Genomic DNA, 20,434 nt, shown 5'->3' with positions numbered 1-20,434 from the left:
AAGTATAGTATGGCTAAAGCCTTTAGACTTTAATCTGTACAACAGTGTTAATGTGGGCTGCCAGCTATTTATAGTAAGTATAGTATGGCTAAAGCCAGTAGACTTTAATCTGTACAACAGCGTCAATGTGGTCTGCCAGCTATTTATAGTAAGTATAGTATGGCTAAAGCCAGTAGACTTTAATCTGTACAACAGTGTTAATGTGGGCTGCCAGCTATTTACAGTAAGTATAGTATGGCTAAAGCCTTTAGACTTTAATATGTACAACAGCGTCAATGTGGGCTGCCAGCTATTTATAGTAAGTATAGTATGGCTAAAGCCTTTAGACTTTAATATGTACAACAGTGTCAATGTGGGCTGCCAGCTATTTATAGTAAGTATAGTATGGCTAAAGCCATTAGACTTTAATATGTACAACAGTGTCAATGTGGGCTGCCAGCTATTTATAGTAAGTATAGTATGGCTAAAGCCTTTAGACTTTAATCTGTACAACAGCGTCAATGTGGGCTGCCAGCTATTTATAGTAAGTATAGTATGGCTAAAGCCTTTAGACTTTAATCTGTACAACAGTGTCAATGTGGGCTGCCAGCTATTTATAGTAAGTATAGTATGGCTAAAGCCAGTAGACTTTAATCTGTATAACAGTGTCAATGTGGGCTGCCAGCTATTTATAGTAAGTATAGTATGGCTAAAGCCTTTAGACTTTAACGTGTACAACAGTGGCAATGTGGGCTGCCAGCAATACAAGATGTTCTTGAAATTTTGGCAATTAGTTCCAAGGTCAACTGATTGGTGAAAATACATCATGGCATTAATACTTCGAACAATCCAAATAAATAATATCAGGGTAAACTTCTTACCACAATGCTTAACTGTAGATTATGCATACTGCTACAAAATAAATGTATTTTGAGGGCTCTAAAACCTTACACTAAGTTTCCCGCCCATGAAAATATCACTTCCCAGCAGTTTAATCAAATTCTGATAATAAAATTTCACCCAAACAAAAATCTTTGCACAAATCTCTCAAGTCAGACTAAGTTCTAAATACTGATACACATATGCATATCCAATAAAATACAGCATATACTTGCTAATAAGTAACTCAGCTATAATTTGACCCACCCACCCACCCATCCCATCCCATGTTAGGACTACACAAAGTCAATTATTCTTTTACCCTCCTGTAAGTCAGGGTGTTTTTTGTACAACAGAAAGGAAAATTAAACACAAAACTAGTGTAAAATACAGTTATATTATTGAGTAAACTACATTACAAATAAAATGATAACTTAATATTTGTCCATCTTAGAGTATGTGTGTGTATGTGTGTGTGATTTAAATTTTTAATGTAGTTTTAAAATTTTTTCGGTCATATCACTACAACGTCTGCAGCATGACAGTTTATAGTGATGTCTAGCACTGGGGCATCATGTCGCAAACATGTAGCATGATGTCAAACCAAGTCACATTATCCTGACACCAGACTCACCAGTCCTAACAATAACCTCTTAATGCTGAGGCAGCTGTTAGTATATTTTAATGTCTTTGGTATGACTTGGCCAGGGGTTTGAACCCATGACCTCCCACATCCAAGGCGGACTGTCGAACCCATCTTAGAGTAATAAAATCCATTAAAATCCCAAATGCTTTTTAAATCCATTTATATGATCAATCCATGAACTTAATTATAGGTCACATATCAGTACAGAAGTTGTAGTTCAGAATGATTACATTAGTTCCAAGTCTTTAAGTGCACATCTTTGTGATTCACAGTATGCAATAAATGTCACTATATAATGTCTTCCTGTACAAAGTCCAAGAATTCATCCCAAATGGCTGATAAAGTTCAGAAATCCTCCATCATCATCTAGTCCCTGTAAATCGTCAACTAGTCATCATAAATATCATCCAAATCCATTTCCTCCGCTACACTGTCATACACAGAAGCTTATGTACAGACTTAGGTTCGGCTCTGTAAATAAGACTTTGGTCATTCAAAATGTAATCTACAAATGAACACGTGTCAGTTGTGCTGCAAGATCACAGAGTTGAAACAGGCAACTGAGCAAATATCAAACTCACAGATTGATCAATGAGTTGTCATGTAGAAAAACAAAGACTCTGCTTTTACAAGCCATGGGTCAAACAGGCAAAAGAAGTTATAGAACTCTACTTGGCACTAAAAAGCACAATCAAAAGAATTTATCAACTTGAAAGCAAAGTGAATGCTGCCTTTAAAGGCCATGGACTTGTCAGGACATGTGCAATGGTAGAAAACTTGGGAAATATCATCTGGGAATTAAACCTAACTTATAGAAAAGTAATATATAAATTAAATCAAAATTTCTATTTCATCAATCAAACACATTGTTTATAGAGAAAAATATAAATATTAATACAAATACAGGTTGTTCAGACTTGTTCAGAAAATGGAAGCAATAATATATGCTAGTAAACACTCATGATAAGAAAACTGCGGACACTTCACTTTGAAGTGGGTAGTATTTACCTTACTGGCAATATTTTCAAATTATTAAAATCCAAATAAATGCAGAGATAAGTATTGTGTACCTAATAACATCATGAAACCAGTGCATACCATAGTTGCACTGTGGACAAGAATAGTGGCATGAAGACATAAAAATATTTGATTTCCAACATTACCCTTAGAATTATCAAATTTTTCTTTGTCACACATATAAGATGACCCCTACTCTGCAAAAATATAATTTTCAGTAAAGACTAAAAAAAGGCTGACTTGTAAGCAAGTATATATTGTACAAAAGTAGACACAGCCTTAACGTTTCAAAGCAAAACATGAAAAGTAGTCATTTGATACCTCATGGGGTGTAGGTCAAACATTGGTGGCTGTAGTTCGGCAAACTCAATAGCTGTGATTCCCACAGCCCATATGTCACACTGCTGATTGTAACCACCCTTTCTTTCTACAGCTGCAACCTCTGGGGCCATCCTATGGTGGAAATAATAGTAAGTTTATGTCAACTAGTGTTGTCAATCATAAAAGTAATAATGAACTATTCACCTCTGGAAAAAAAATGCAATTATCATCATCCATGAAAATCATACTTGTAAATAGCAAAATGACTGATAGAATCGTATCAGTTACATTTACAACTGAAGTATCTGAGCAGAATTATTACATAACTGGATTTTGTACTAAATCTGCTCCTCTAAGCAAGCTAATATGTGTGTGTGTTGTTTTGGATTTTTAATGTAGCTTTAACAATTTTTCAGTAATATCGCTTCGATGTCTGCAGTGTGGCAGTTTATAGTGATCTCTAGTACTGGGGCAAAATGTGACTGCCCTTTACAGACAGGCAGCATCATGTCCCACCTAGTCACATTATCCAGACACTAGGCCGACCAGTCCTAAAGTCCTAACACTAACCTCTTAATGCTGAGCGCCAATCGAGGCTGCTGCTAGTACCATTTATATAAGGTTTTGGCATGACTTGGCCGGGGATCTGAGTTCGCTAATACCTGTAGTTGGCCTGGACTATGATGAGCATGTTGTATATGACCCAGATTACAAATCCCAAAAGATGAATGCAAAAGGTCTGGGAACCTTTTATCACAATGCCTTCTGAGATAATTTATCATAGTGGAATTGTCTGACAAAATGACACTGCCCTTTCCATGTAGATTCTCCTGGTCTGGGTGCCCAGGCCTGAACATAGTTGTTGATGGTACCGGACATAAGACACGATGAAGCCGATCATTCTTGGTTGGTGGTGGCATTGCACGGCGATGGACTTGTATGGTACAAGGTCCATAATAAATATCATGGCTATCAGCTGCCCTGGGTCTGCAGTAGCACAAAGACACTAATTGGTCATAAAGCAGCATGGAAACTCATGGTACTATATAGTATGTCTCCACTAACTGGTCATAAAGCAGCATGGAAACTCATGGTACTATACAGTATGTCTCCACTAATTGGTCATAAAGCAGCATGGAAACTCATGGTACTATACAGTATGTCTCCACTAATTGGTCATAAAGCAGCATGGAAACTCGTGGTACTATACAGTATGTCTCCACTAACTGGATGTCTCTTCCCAGTGAATCTCATCTGAGATCTAGATGACATAAGCTTACATATGAAAACTTATAAGAAATAATATCTCAAGAATGTCTGCAAGCTCTGCCAATCAGATGAAAGATTTGCTCACTAATATGTGTGGATGTCACTAATAATGAAGCTCATTTGAGACCTCTAACATTTTCACAACCAATCAGATGCTAAAGCATGTCATTAAATATGCTTGAGTCTCATTCAAACTTGTCAAAGATCCTCATGATATACATACCAAGTCTAATCCAAATCTTTTCAGAAATTATGAATTTGGAGTGTTCACAAATAAGTGTTGGATGCAAGGGCAGACAATAGATACAGGGCAATACAAACAAGCACACTTGGTTATTGCGCTAAACAAGTAGACTGGTGTCTCACAAAACACAGGAGCATTATGAAAAAACAATAGAGAGTGTTCAGATATAAGGGCAAAAAGCACTGTACCCCTCTAGATGCGTTCTCTACATTCAGAGAATAGGTAATAGGATGAGGGAATGCTGAGCATCTGACCTCTACCTCATTTATTATTCAATTGAATGAAGGCTGGATTTCCCATGCGAATGATAATCTGTTTTTCTAATTACAAAAGCAACACAGCTAAGGGTTACTTGATCTGTGACTCCTACACATGGTTAAGAAGACATTTACTGAAATCTTCTTACCTACAAAATTTCACTGGCGAATCCAGTGAAGATGAAAGTCCATTGATTGTTTGAAATTGATCTGGTGGTCATCTGGGCTGCCGCCACCAGACCTACCAGATTCAAGGTTTGCCTCTGCAATGCTTAATCTCTGGAACAAAAACTTGAGAAAGCTGACTCTGCATGCCAGCCAACAACTCAACAGCCCCTAATATAATTCAAATCAAAATGTTATGTTCGAATGAGAGGCTCTCAGAGATCACTCTGATCTCAAGTGTAGTAATCTTCATTAGGCAATATGGATCTTGTGAGGCCTCCATTTAAACAAAGTGTATAACCCATTTCAGCCATGATGCAAGGGCTTGAGGGTGATATCCTGTTTGTCTTGTCTCTGTGCATTTCATGTAGTACTTAAGTGCCAAACAGGATCTTGCATGGCCACTGTTCTTCACCAGACTGAGGAAGATAGCAAGTGAATGACAACTCTTTGAGTACTAACAGATGGTAGGCCAGGGGTCAGCAACCTACGACATGCATGCTACTGTTACTCTTGAATGAGTGTGAGATAAAAATCAAGAGGTTTTGTGTGGCAGCCAAAAATCTTGATTTTAACAGTGTTACTCTATTACTGGTGAAATGCGCTCACTTGACATAAAGGGCATGTAGCTCATTCACCCTGCATGCTGAAACTAAAGGAAACATGTTTTGTATGATAATAAATTTAGCAAAGTGTGGGCTAAAACCTCAAACTGTAGCATTTTAAAACCCAGGATAGATTCTATTTTGGAAACAGAGTGAAGGATTTTGGTTGACTGAGATTACAATTGGCTAAAAGATCTGATAGATCTTTATCATGCCCGATATCATGTCTACCATGATGTCAGAATGTGTCTGGTATCATGGAGTTCGAAAGTTATTTCGGCCAACTGTTACTCTTCGATGAGTGTGAGATAAAAATTGGCCAAATGAGGAATTGAGGCATTCTGAGTGATGATATTATCAATAGGGCACTAGTCTCCAAAAACAAAGCCTCTATCCCTCATAAGCTTTCAGACTAGAGCATCTTCTTACTCGAGATTCTCTCCACAACTGAAAGTTTAAACTGTCTCACAAGGCTGCCTAGACAAAAGTCAAGTGTGAAGAAGACAATGGTATGGGCAGGAATGGAACAATTGTGACCTTGGTTGCTTGAGAGGGTCTGGGTTGGCTAGAATCTTACTGGGCAGATCTACTGCTAGATCGAGTAGATATGTAACCCAGGACTTGTTACATATGAGAGGGCCTTTCAGGTTCATCTTGTATTTCTGACCCTGTAACTACCAGATTAATTCTGGTACCAAGAGTGTGCATGTGTGTGTGTGTGAACAAATGCCCACAACCCATCACTCTGACAGAGTACTCATGGCACAAGCTTCTGGGTCTGGAACTGGAGAGACAAGGTTGATTACTTGTGATTCCACCTTATTGCAAAATGATCGATCATCAAGAAACCCCAGGGTGTATATATCCAAGTAATGACCAATTGATGGAAAGACCCTTCCATGTGAAGGGATTCACTTGTCAAGGATAGAGAATAGGCCAAGAGGCATGGAATGTGTCTGATTTAAATCTGACATGGAGATTGTCACACCAACATAGAAAATGCCTAATAAGAATACCCAGGTCAGGTGATTTGGTGCCCTTTGTTAAAAGGAGGTTGGACACCCCCAGAGTGTTGTCAGGCATAATAAGGATCGTTTTGCCTGAGAGTCAATCCTTCCAGAAGTGAAAGGCATTGATGACAGCCATCTTCTCTAAGAGGCCATTCCTCTGGTTCTCACGTGCCTGTGATGGTAACGAAGTCTGGCAACAGGTGGGTATTCCAACCATATGTTGGTATCAGTCCATACTGTTATTTCTGCTTGAGGCTTCTCCAATGGGATCCCCATGGTCAGGCAACCTGGGTTGCAACACGGATGCCAGCAAGATCATATCTCAGGCATGACCATGACTGTTTGACCGAGAGGACTTTAAAAGGAGCACCACTGTGCTAACAACATCATTTGTAAGGGGCACATAAAAAGACAGCTAGATGGGATCAAATCCGCTGCTGCACTGAATAAATCGAGGAGTTGCAAGAACTCAGTTGCTGAAGTCCATGTCCTGCTGGAAACATACTCAACTAGTTTAACGATCCTGATAACATGAACACGAGGAAGCCATACCAGATTCAGGTTGGTGAAAACTCCATACCCAAATGGACCAGAAGATGGGAGGGACAGAGGTCCAACTTTTCCCACTTCACTAGTCTAGATATCTACAAGTGAGAGAAGATCATTTCTGCATTGGAGTAAAATAGAACTTACCATATTTTTCTGGAGGATGTACATCCTGGTACTCTGATTGGTTTCTTGCCACCTCTGTATGGTTGCCTCCTAGCTTGGTAAGGCTGTTGTCTCCTGGCATTGGGCTGGGATTTATATTGCACATTTGACTGACAGGATCCTTTGTCCTTAGTACACTTATCATCACTCCACTGTGGCAGGGGTTGACTGTTCTAAAACACCTGTGTGGGTTGAATGGTGAGTTGGAGAAAGTTTCTGAGCTGTCTGTCTATGAACTAACGGTGAACCAAATGGGGTCATCCATAAAGCCAGGGTAGAATGAGGCACAAATGATGTTGACCGCAGACATGTGTCACGTTGTATCAGGAGGAAGTTGTCAGAAGCAGTCAACAAACTGGCCTTTAAATATAACATTGACAACATAGTGACTATGTTCTGAACTAGCTTGGACTTGGAATGGAACACATTTTTGAGCACTTTAAAAACAGTGGAGCAAACATGTGACCTGCTGCTAGATTTATTTTTGTCAAGAACTGGGTGACAAGTACTGAAGGCGCCTGAGTGAGTGTTGCATCAGCAAGCTGAGAACGTCACAAGTACTTGGCTTCCTGAAAAGAAAGCCTTATAATTCCCCGGGTCAGCAATACTACCCAACAGGCGATCTACTAATCTCCTTAATTTTAGCAGACTGGGGAAGGAGCTGAAAGGATGGTGTCTCTTCCTCCTGGGTGAAATCCGCCAATGCTTTAACTTTATATTCTAGAGTAGTGGTAGGAGGGGCAGAGCATTCTGAAGTAGCCAACACCCACAAAATGTCCATAACTGTGGCCTTGTGGCTAAATTGAGTCCGTTCCATGGTCAGGTTTGAGTAAGACTGATTTGCAGGAGCTTCATCACACTCACTGTGTGTCAAGTCTGACCAGGTTACAACTGCAGCTCTGGTTAAGCCATACCTAGTGGAATTGATGACTCAAATATGACCTCTTTGAAAACATCACCAATTCTCCCATGTGAATAAGTTGGGAACACACTGAAGTCCTGCACTGCCAGAAAAACTGAGTGGTTTGTCTGGTATATGGTGGGCCTGGATGCTGGCAGCATAGAAGATGGTCTGGCTATCACTAATACCAGCTGCTTTAAGGGCCAGGCTGGACAGACAGATTTCTCACTTGAATCTCCATCATAGTAAGGCATGTTGCCAATAGTATGGCTAAATGGATGGATCTGGCACTAAGTTCCCTGTAAATCCTAGTAGGCTGGACCATTTCATCAAAAAAGTCCCCATGATAAGACAGTAGGATGGCTATCACTATGGTAATGTTGCTGCCTGAACATTCAACACTAAATATGTCAATGATTGACCTAATATGTAAATAGGCCAAATCACTTAACTGGTTCAGAAATTTAATTACAGAACACCCCATTTTGTCATTCCCACTCCAGAAATCTGTGCCCCTAGGGTAAAGTCCAAAGGAGTAAGAATAAATGTGTCCGGGAAAATTTTAGCTGAACATCTCAATTTATCTTTTCATGTTCAGTAAGCATAGTATGAGGGTAGCGATACTCAATAGTTTCCAAATTATGACCCATGGAATAAGTCCAACGGAGTCAGAATGAATCCCTGGGCAATGCCAGTTGAATGTCTTTTCATGCTGAGTTAGTGTACATATAGTTATAAGGTGGGGATCTCCACAGTTCCTAAATTACTACATAGGAGCTACAACTTGACGTCCCCTGTCCCCTAGGTAAGATTCAGGGGTCCCATTCCATTTCCTCCATCCCTCTTCTCACTGGCATACACTGACACTTGAGTAGGTAATCATATACACCAATTCTACCACATGATCTCATAATTTGAGAGTTATTTAAAATATATGCACAACTACCCTATATCCCACTAGCACAACCCACTGTCTGTATCAACCCAGTCTGTATCAACCCAGTCTGTATCAACCCACAGTCTGTATCAACCCACTGTCTGCATCAACCCACAGTCTGTATCAACCCAGTCTGTATCAACCCACAGTCTGTATCAACCCAGAGTCTGTATCAATGCACTGTCTGCATCAACCCCCAGTCTGTATCAACCCAGTCTGTATCAACACACAGACTATATAACCCAGTCTGTATCAACCCACTGTCTGCATCAACCCAGTCTGTATCAACAGTCTGTATCAACCCACAGTCTGTATCACCATCAACCCACTGTCTGCATCAACACACAGTCTGTATCAACACACAGTCTGTATCAACCCACAGTCTGTATCAACCCACTGTCTGCATCAACCCAGTCTGTATCAACCCACAGTCTGTATCAACCCACAGTCTGTATCAAAATTATAAAACTTTGTTGCACATTTGGGGAAGACCCTTCAACAGTAGAACAAGATCTTAAGTCTCTTCCTTGAACTGTAAAAGGAGTAGCATGGCACTACAAATGCATCCACAAAATAATGTCTGTTTTAAAACTAACTACTGACCCCATCTTAGAAGGAACATACTAAACATAAGGACATGTACTTATTTCAAATGCACATACCAGTATGGAGTACCAATGAAAGACTTTCTTTTACACATGGTGGCTGTTATTTGTGCAGAAACACCAAAATCAGCTGTAAGGAAACAAAAACATCAACTGGATCATTCGAGAATTGATAGTTTGCGAAGTAAAAGGAAAATGTAGCAATAGTGTTAGTTCAATTTTTATGTTGTTATAAATTTAAATATGGATTGGTACATTACAAATGACGTCAAAAGTATCCTTAATTTTTTTTCATCACGATAAAGTCTGTAACTTACTCATTAATTCTGACTTACACTGAATACAACATTCATTTTACAAAAATTATCATGTTGACCACAGATTTTGCATGTATTCATATTTTTATATCTGGTTTTCATATTCATTCATCTTTCTATATGCAAAAAAGAAATTCTTCTCTGAACACTTACATAAAATATTTATCAATTCAAGGCAAAAATTATTAAAATTTGTACTCACCTAATTTCACATCTCCTTCATCTGTTAGAAGAATGTTAGCTCCCTATAATAAAATTGTTTTGAATATACATGTTCCAATTAAAAAGATTTACTATATATATATATATATATATATATATATATATATATATATATATATATATATATAAGTCCTACTGCAAACAATTGATGCTGACCTGCCATCACATAATGTGCTGGCAGAGCAGGGTCTATACTGTTTGTTCAACTGATTACTCCTAGCAAACAACATAGACCCAACCCAGAGCTCCCTTTTGCATTGCAATATAGCACAGACTCAGATCTCCCTTTTGCAATGCAATACAGGTCAGGTTCTATACTGTTTGTTTAACTGATTACTCCTAGCAAACAGCATAGACCCGGATCTCCCTTTTGCATTGCAATACAGCATAGACCCAGATCTCCCTTTTGCATTGCAATACAGCATAGACCCATATCTCTCTTTTGCATTGCAATACAATATAGACCCAGATCTCCCTTTTGCATCGCAATACAGCATAGACCCATATCTCCCTTTTGCATCGCAATACAGCACAGACCCAGATCTCCCTTTTGCATTGCAATACAGCATAGACCCAGATCTCCCTTTTGCAGCGCAATACAGCATAGACCCAGATCTCCCTTTTGCAGCGCAATACAGTATAGACCCAGATCTCCCTTTTACATTGCAATACAGCATAGACCCAGATCTTCCTTTTGCATTGCAATACAGCATAGACCCATATCTCTCTTTTGCATTGCAATACAGTATAGACCCAGATCTCCCTTTTGCATTGCAATACAGTATAGACCCAGATCTCCCTTTTGCATTGCAATACAGCATAGACCCATATCTCTCTTTTGCATTGCAATACAGCATAGACCCAGATCTCCCTTTTGCATTGCAATACAGTATAGACCCAGATCTCCCTTTTGCATTGCAATACAGTATAGACCCAGATCTCCCTTTTGCATCGCAATACAGCACAGACCCAGATCTCCCTTTTGCATTGCAATACAGCATAGACCCAGATCTCCCTTTTGCATTGCAATACAGCATAGACCCAGATCTCCCTTTTGCAGCGCAATACAGCACAGACCCAGATCTCCCTTTTGCATTGCAATACAGCATAGACCCAGATCTCCCTTTTGCATCGCAATACAGCACAGACCCAGATCTCACTTTTGCATCGCAATACAGCACAGACCCAGATCTCCCTTTTGCATTGCAATACAGCATAGACCCAGATATCCCTTTTGCAGGTCAGGGTATGTGCTGTCTGCAGTTTGACATCTTATAAACAAGCATATAAAATACATCATAGTGAAAATTTAATTTTTTTTCTCTTTTCGTGGCTTATCAATTTTTGTGGATTTCATTGTAACCACAAACTAAAAATTTAAAGACCCAATCTACAACCATCCTCCTGTGAAAACTGAACCACTTTATGCATCAATGAATAAGTACCAATGTTTTCGTCACAATAACCACAAAAATAATGAACAATACACTGTTAAAGGAGGCAATTATCGTATTTGATGCCATATAAGACAATAATTTTTTACCAGAAAATCTTAGCTTCGTTTTATACTCCGAATCGACTTATGTATGGAGTATGTCATCTGAATCACTTTATTGTAATTTTCTCATGGAAAATAATTCTCCAAAAGTACAAAAATTAAATATATAAAAAATATTTCATTTTGGGGAGAAGAAATTGTCTATAAAAGATATGATATACCACACTGAGCATTTTAAACAATTACATGATCGTCAGTATTAAAAATTAACACAGATCAGATGTAACTGCACTAAACCAGCATGCACTAGTAATGTACATTGTTTGTAATATACATTGTTTAAATTTGATTACATATATGTGCGCTAGAATTGACAAGTTAGAAGATGAATAACCATGACAAAGACATATTCCATCACAATTTTCTTCTTGTACCTAATGATAAGTAAAACATATGCCCCATTGAGAGAGACAGACAGACAGACAGAGATGTCTTCGCTATTGTAAATCTGTATTGTTCAATTACCTGATGACTGATCTTACTTGTGTACAAATGCAGTACCATATTCCATTATCAGTTAGTAAGCAATTCCTTCTAGTATTTGTTGCCACTGACATTATTAAAAGAATCACATGCCTTTGTAGTGGTATTTACATATTATTAAATATGCTATGGCTGTATTCAGTCATTCCAAGATAACACCTGTTTGAGGTCAAGATTGGGCAGACCAGATCAGATTAACAAGGCTACCAAAAGGGAAATGAGGCTACCCAAAGGTATTATATCATACAATAGAGTGAAAGGAATGCCAGGTGGTTACCCATGTAAATTTTTCAGCCTGTGACATTTTTTAAATTGCCATGGAACCAACATCAACTTAAAGTACATCTAGCATGAACAAAGATCAAAAACAATTGCTGCCTTAGTACAGGAAGAGTACATGCACTTCAAACAAAATCTTATTTGTTGGGAATGGAGAGGTTGTTATACTTGTAAAGAAAATTAGCATGCAAAATCATTGTTCTTGGGATTTAACCTAATGGAGTCTATATGGATACAATTATTGTGAATAATTAAACGCTGTTTATAAAACTGTTCCATTTATTGATGTTTTTTCTCTTTGACAAAAACTTCAGCAACACTGGGACAATAAGGTAAAGAAAAAAACAAAAAAAACATGAAGATATAAAAATAAACTCTCTCTCTCATATATCAGACCATATTTTATTTTGATCATGAGGTGTAAGATGAAATATGCGATGGAATATATATGCATCCTTCTCTCTGTATCTCTATTACCCCCACCCACCCACACCAAACAAACAAACTGGAAAAAGCATTTTAGTATTAATGATGCAATTTCCCTATTGCTTGTAATCTGAAACAACAAACAGTGATACATTTAATATTTATGAAACCGGAAGCTATTATAATTTATTCCCACACAGCATCACGAGTTTTATCCTCTCTGTAACTCAATTCTTTTCCGGATCAGCATCATTATATAAAGCTAAAAGTACATAATACATTTAAAATACTTTGTGTGAAACAAATTAGGTACTTTTAGTTACATTTAATGATCCTAACTGGAAAGGTTACTGAGTTACATATAGAATAGAATTTGCCATGCTGTGTGGAACGAAATGAAAAATACATTCCGAGGTATTTATCTGGCCTCATCTTATACTCAGTATAGACTTAATTATGGACGAAGGATGGAGAATTTGCCAAATTTGCTGATTCGACTTATACTTCGCATCGACTTACAGGCCGCCAAAAATGGTATACTGCATATCATTTGGTCTTCCCAAACATAGCCTTTCTACAATAATAAAGCTGCATTCCCTCCCAAAACAAACTTAAATTGACATAACACATATGATCTTCTAGCTCTAATCATTTGATATATCCAGTTCATGTTTAGTTTTCAGAGAACCCTGGTACTGTGGGAAAAAAAGCGGGACATTTATAAAGAAAATACATGTAGTATGATATTTATGTAAATCACTGAGAAAAAAAACTTCACTTGAAATGATGTCTTCTCAGTTCAGCTGGCCCCTTCCTGAACAGACAACTCCACATCACAGACACCATATATTAACTGACTCTTCATACAGAGTGCAAGTGTGTGTGTGTGAGTGATTTGAGTTTTTAACATAGCTTTAACAAACTGTTTTAGCCATATATATATACAATGTCAACAGTGTGGTAGTTTATAGTGATGTCTAGCACTGGAACATCATGATGCAAGCATGTAGCATCCTGACACCAGGTCCACTAGTCTTAACACTAATCTCTTAATGCTGAGCGCCTAGCGAGGCAGCTGTTAGTACCAATTTCATAAGTCTCTGGTATGACTCGGCTGGGGTTTGAACCCACAACTTTCTGCACCTGAGGCAGACGCTCTAAGCAATAGACCACCGGAGCAACATAAAATTTATAAAAGTATGGGATAGTAGGGCTATTTTGAAGAAAAAGAATGGGAAAAATAGTCTCTGACAAAAAGTGGGAAAGGCTAGGACCATTAGAAAACACTGAACTAGACAAATGCAGTCAGATAAGATTCAGGTACAGCACAACAATCATAAAAATCATTTTATAGTGACATCGAGACAGCAAGAACACATGCTCCACACAGCACCATGATCATAAAAATCATTTTATAGTAACATCGAGATAACAAGATGCTCCAAATAGAACTATAAGCATGAAGATATATACAGTGACTTCAAGACAGCAAGAGCACATGCTCCACACAAATCATTTCATAGTGACATCGAGACAGCAAGAATACACGCTCCACACAGCACCATGATCATATAAATCATTTCATAGTGACATCAAGACAGCAAGAACACATGCTCCACACAGCACCATGATCACACAAATTATTTCATAGTGACATCGAGACAACAAGAGCATATGCTCCACACAGCACCATGATCATAAAAATCATTTTATCGTGACATCGAGATAACAAGATGCTCCAAACAGAACTATAAGCATGAAGATATATACAGTGACTTCAAGACAGCAAGAGCACATGCTCCACACAAATCATTTCATAGTGACATCGAGACAGCAAGAATACACGCTCCACACAGCACCATGATCATACAAATCATTTCATAGTGACATCAAGACAGCAAGAACACATGCTCCACACAGCACCATGATCACACAAATTATTTCATAGTGACATCAAGACAACAAGAGCATATGCTCCACACAGCACCATGATCATAAAAATCATTTTATCGTGACATCGAGATAACAAGATGCTCCAAACAGAACTATAAGCATGAAGATATATACAGTGACTTCAAGACAGCAAGAGCACATGCTCCACACAGCACTATGATCAAACATATCATTTTAAAGTGACAAAGAGAAAAAAAGATTTTCCAAATAGAACTATAAGCATGAAGATATATACAGTGACTTCAAGACAGCAAAAGCACATGCTCCATGCCTTGCTCTGTTTAACCTAGGGTAATTATTCAGGACTTCAACATTGTTCTCAAACTTTGCTTGCTTCACATTAAGTGAATTTTATAGTATTACTTGTCCACATGCTCATTTTAACTTTTTGTGCCTAAGTACATCAAAAACATACTATCAAATTTCAGGATATTTGTATCTGGATATATGACTGCTTCTGTGAAAATTAACTTGCCATGGCAAGAGGAAATGGGAATTTTTCAAAGGAATGCTCAGGTCATCTGTTTACAACTGTGCAACCATTCTTGTTTACTTGTTTACTTACACTGTGATATGTGTGTCAAATAACGTATTGGAAATGATCACTGTTTATTCAAATGCATATAGTCTATCTGACAAATCAAGGATCCCAGGAAATCCTTTTTTTTCTGGACTCAAGTGGACATTTTGGATAATTATTTTCAGTATTCATTAAAAAAGCACTAAACATAAAATAAATTTAAAAATCTTGCCATTATCTCAACTTAGCATTTTTACAAGGACAAGCAGTCTGAATGAGTCTTTGCAACCTAATTAATAGTGGCAATTATATTGTCTTGCATTCAGAGTATAACAACAATTAGACTGAATTTACCGAAGCATATACTACTGGGTCCAAGTGCAAACAACAAGGACTCTGATCTGATGCCATATATTGTGCTGGAACATCAGAATCAATGTTGTCTGTTCTACTGATTACTCAAAAAAACCTGCAAAGACTCAGATCTGCTGGTGCATGATATGATGGTAGATCTGGGTCTATGCAGATGGATCTGTTTTGTACACAAGTATACATGGTACTTTATCATGACTGCATATTAAACATTTTCTTGGAATTCTCCCTTCTTTAATAAGGAAACCTGAAATGAATTTGAACTAGCGACCAAGTTATTTTTCTGACTGGGTTGAAATAAGACCAAAGGTGCTGGACTAGTGCATATTCCTATTCATCTGAAGACCTTGCCAAAAGAACACACACACCCCCATCATACACGCACACCTTAGCAGAGCTGCCAACCCTCCAAACTCACAATCTGTGAAAAGTGGGATAAAAATTAGTGAATTTTGAACACAACTATTGAAAAATTATATCATGACACTAACTCCATCCACTTCAATGATCAGTACTGCATTATATGAAAATTCCAAAGTAAAACTAAAACATTTTATTTACACTGATTACAGGTAGTACTTTATTTGCAGCCAAATTTACTGACATACACAAACTTCATGCTATTTGTCATGATATGATGCTGTGGCAGTCTTGAACTTCCTGGCTATGGTAAATTTGTTTTCAAAACAGTTTAGGCTTCTTGCCTGCTGGTTAATCTTGGTGACTAAAATTGTTGCAAATTTTCAGCACCTAAGGAGGCACTAAAGTTTGTCTTATATTTCCTCACAATAGGAAATAATCTTTCACTTGTCACTGTTGCTGATCTCCAACTGAGAAAGACAGGTTATGTTCAACAAGAAAGTTCACAAACAATGCTTCAGCACTGGCAGCATGCAGGAGTTGAGTAGGTGGCCTAAGTACTCCAAAACTGAAATTTGCTGGGGATGCTATAACAGTGTGCTTTCCACATCATTCTGCCACATGCCCACAGGCGCACATATCACTGCTTACAATTTATCTGTCATACATATACTATATAATAATATTACTACATGGTACATGTATGACAGGTAAACTGTAAGCAGCAGTACAAGCCCTTGTGCACATTCCCAACTGTAAATTTCATGGCACACTACTGTGTGAAAAGCATAATGTACATTGATATTTGATGGCTGAAAGCTAGGCCAACATTTGGTGTACTCCAAACTATATTTGACTTTTTTGTGGAATACCAATCTTTTTCACTGGAAGTGAAAACCTTTTAACTGCAGTGTAGCTTAATTATGAAATGGCATCAATACAAAAGAGGAAACGTCAAGTGGTGAATAATCAGTAGTGTCGGTGCATGCACAGAAAACTGTGAACTGAAGCAAATTATGATATATGCTAATCTTTCAATCTAAAAAATTCCAACACCCCAAAAAGCTGTTTTCATGTAGTTTCCCAACCATTATGTGCTCTTTGCTACCAATGTGCTTCCTCACATCGTCCTGCCACCATGCCCAATGCTAAAATTTGTGGCACACTGTGTGCAGAAAGCATCATGTATATCAGTATTTGACAGCTGAATGCACGGCCAATATTTTGTATATTCCAAACTAAACTTCACTTTTTGTGCAATACATTTCATTTTCCTTGGTGGTGAAGACATTTTCAAGATGCGACACCGAACGATAATTCAAATCAGTGTTGGTGGCTTGTACATGGAGAATAAATCTGATTAGGCAAGTTTCTTTCAAAAGCATTTGTAAAACTACTCTTATATATATAGATTAAAATGCACTAAAATGCGTGCTACTGGACCAACTGTATGAATCGGCAACAGTTCTACTAATGTTGCAACTAGCAGTATGGGACCATTGCGGCAACTTCCAATATCATGCCTAACACTTACCAGGAAAATTTAAAATAACTGAGAATTGGAGAATGCATGATTTTTTTAATGCGGCATGAATCCGTTAATCGCTGTACAAAGTCGTGAAAATCAAGACAAAATCATGAGGGTTGGCAGCTATGCCTTAGGTATCACATCCAATTAATAAGCATTCCCCATTTACTATGAACACGTACTAAACAATGCAGGTCCATTTGCAAGTGTTAATACACATACACACTGATGGTCCATTTGCAACTGTTAATACACATATACAATGATGGTCCATTTGCAACTGTTAATACACATACACAATGATGGTCCATTTGCAAGTGTTAATACACATACACAATGATGGTCCATTTGCAAGGATTAATACACATACACAATGATGGTCCATTTACAAGTGTTAATACACATACACAAAGATGGTCCATTTGCAAGTGTTAATACACATATACAATGATGGTCCATTTGCAAGTGTTAATACACATACACACTGATGGTCCATTTGCAAGTGTTAATACACATACACAATGATGGTCCATTTGCAAGGATTAATACACATACACAATGATGGTCCATTTACAAGTGTTAATACACATACACAATGATGGTCCATTTGCAAGTGTTAATACACATATACAATGATGGTCCATTTGCAAGTGTTAATACACATACACAATGATGGTCCATTTGCAGGTGTTAATACACATACACAATGATGGTCCATTTGCAAGTGTTAATACACATACACAATGATGGTCCATTTGCAATTGTTAATATACATACACCCTGACGGTCCATTTGCAAGGATTAATACACATACACAATGATGGTCCATTTGCAAGTGTTAATACACATACACAATGATGGTCCATTTGCAAGGATTAATACACATAAACAATGATGGTCCATTTGCAAGTATTAATACACATACACAATGATGGTCCATTTGCAAGTGTTAATACACATACACACTGATGATCCATTTGCAAGGATTAATACACATACACAATGCAGGTCCATTTGCAAGTGTTAATACACATACACAATGATAGTCCATTTGCAAGGATTAATACACAAGAAAATAAAATCTGATCAAGTATAAAAGCACCATGACCAGTATTTAAAACAGTAATATTGGTTTCTCACCTTGATATCTCGATGCATCTTCCCTTTGCTGTGAAGGTATTTGAGACCTTTGAGGGTTTCCTTGCATATAAATGCTATCTGTGGTTCTGCGAGGGGCCCAGTTACTGAAGAAAGAGCACAGAAATAAATTAAGAAAGCCTGAATATTTGCTTAGTTGAAATAAGCAGTGAAGCTGTATTTTCCCCAAGTTCCTTTAGTCATTAAATTTCCCCTTTCATGCTAATTTAAACCCCTAGACTAGAACAAGTGCAAGATAATAATTCTAAGACTGGTATTTGGCAATTTCATATTTGCAAAAACAACAGCACATATTAATTTATATGCAATGTACGTTGGGTAAGCGATATTTCACATTTACTCCATTAATCTATATGTGTTATTAGGGCCTTTCTTAGCTTGGGTTGCCCTTTACCACCAAAATTCAAAAACACCATTGGCACAGTTTAGTCTTATGATAGACTGAACCTGAAGTTCTATTCGTTTTCAAACAGAGGGATATGTGCTGCTTTTGATACATACTTATAAATTAAAAACAGCTGATAGATTACAAAGGAGAGTGTTCAGCGACAAATAGAAACACTGAAATTCAACATTAATGGATGGAAAGCTACAGATATAAATGTACCATCAAACTGACAAATTTTTACTCAACAGTTCTAAGATAATTTTTGTTGGTCTATTTCTCAAGTGAACATCACCAAATCATCATCTTAAGTTTGCTAAATCAGATAGAAAGACTAATTCCACACCAACTGATGGAAAACTAGAGCTAAAAATGTGCCATCAAACTGATAAATTTGGCATCAACAGTTCTAAGATAATTTCCCTAGGTGTTTTCTATCAAGTTAACATGGCCAAATCCTTGTCTTAAGTTTGCTAAGTCAAATATTAGTGTTTCAAGTAATCTTTGTAATTTGCCATTAGAACTTTGATACCACACAGTGATATTTATTTATATGAGATTTTGAAATGAGGGCCAAGTCTGTAAGATGCTAAGTCCATTAATTAGGAATAAAGTTACTTTTATTAAGTCGTTTACCTAATTGTCCTAGAGGAAAACTTAAGTTAATCTTCATAAATTATAAAACTTGTGAACATAAACCTGAGCATGAACTTTTGGTAATAAATGACAATGCCTTACACATGCTTAATAGAGGGAGAAAATCATAAATCCATAATTTTGGTTGAGACAAAATCATGTGCCTAAATTAATTCTAAAAAAGCTCAGGACGAATACCCAGCTAAAGCACTTATAATTCAAAAATGCAGTGTACATGTGCTAAGTTCTAATATTAATATGTAAATGAATGATCATGTCTGTGAACTTACTGTGATAGATATCCTGCATGGAACCTCCCCCACAGTATTCCATGGCAATCCATAGTTTGTCTCGCCTGAAATTTTGAACAATGTATCATATAAAAATAGATGTAAATATGTACAATAAAACCCACCCTACCAACCACCCAGTTTTATATCCACCCAGCGGAAACAATCACATATTTAAAGAAATTAATCTAACGAACAATATTCAATCAACTTTATATCTAAAACCACCCTGGTAGCAAGACCACTTTTCTAAAGTCCTGCTAGTGTTTGTATTAGCAAGGCTTTATTATATAAGCAGGGCTTAAAATTAACACCTATATGCTAATTTAATATAAGTAAATTTCCTGACAGATCAGTAAAACCACGGCTTTCACAAATCTGTTGGATCAGTAAAAGTTTCC

The 20,434-nt window shown here is 37.4% G+C and overlaps 1 protein-coding gene across 8 annotated transcripts in view; it reads right to left on the bottom strand.

The window, feature by feature from the left end:
* LOC149808515 (mitogen-activated protein kinase kinase kinase kinase 5-like) overlaps nucleotides 1–20,434 on the bottom strand; it is a 213,566-nt gene that overhangs the window by 179,982 nt on the left and 13,150 nt on the right. For all 8 annotated transcript variants that reach the window (XM_089978310.1, XM_089978325.1, XM_089978335.1 and 5 more), the window contains exons 4-8: nucleotides 20,034–20,098; nucleotides 18,705–18,808; nucleotides 10,066–10,108; nucleotides 9,604–9,676; nucleotides 2,843–2,974 (exon numbers count right to left, since the gene is read on the bottom strand). In XM_089978310.1, coding sequence (XP_089834436.1) covers nucleotides 2,843–2,974; nucleotides 9,604–9,676; nucleotides 10,066–10,108; nucleotides 18,705–18,808; nucleotides 20,034–20,098 — 417 coding nt within the window. The remainder of the gene's footprint in view (nucleotides 1–2,842; nucleotides 2,975–9,603; nucleotides 9,677–10,065; nucleotides 10,109–18,704; nucleotides 18,809–20,033; nucleotides 20,099–20,434) is intronic.

The sequence above is a fragment of the Sinohyriopsis cumingii genome, chromosome 1 (assembly GCF_028554795.1).
Source record: "Sinohyriopsis cumingii isolate HCF-2022 chromosome 1, ASM2855479v2, whole genome shotgun sequence".
NCBI lineage: Eukaryota > Metazoa > Mollusca > Bivalvia > Unionida > Unionidae > Sinohyriopsis > Sinohyriopsis cumingii.
The sequence above is the reverse complement of the archived record's forward strand: the minus strand, read 5'-3'. Positions and strand labels throughout refer to the sequence as shown.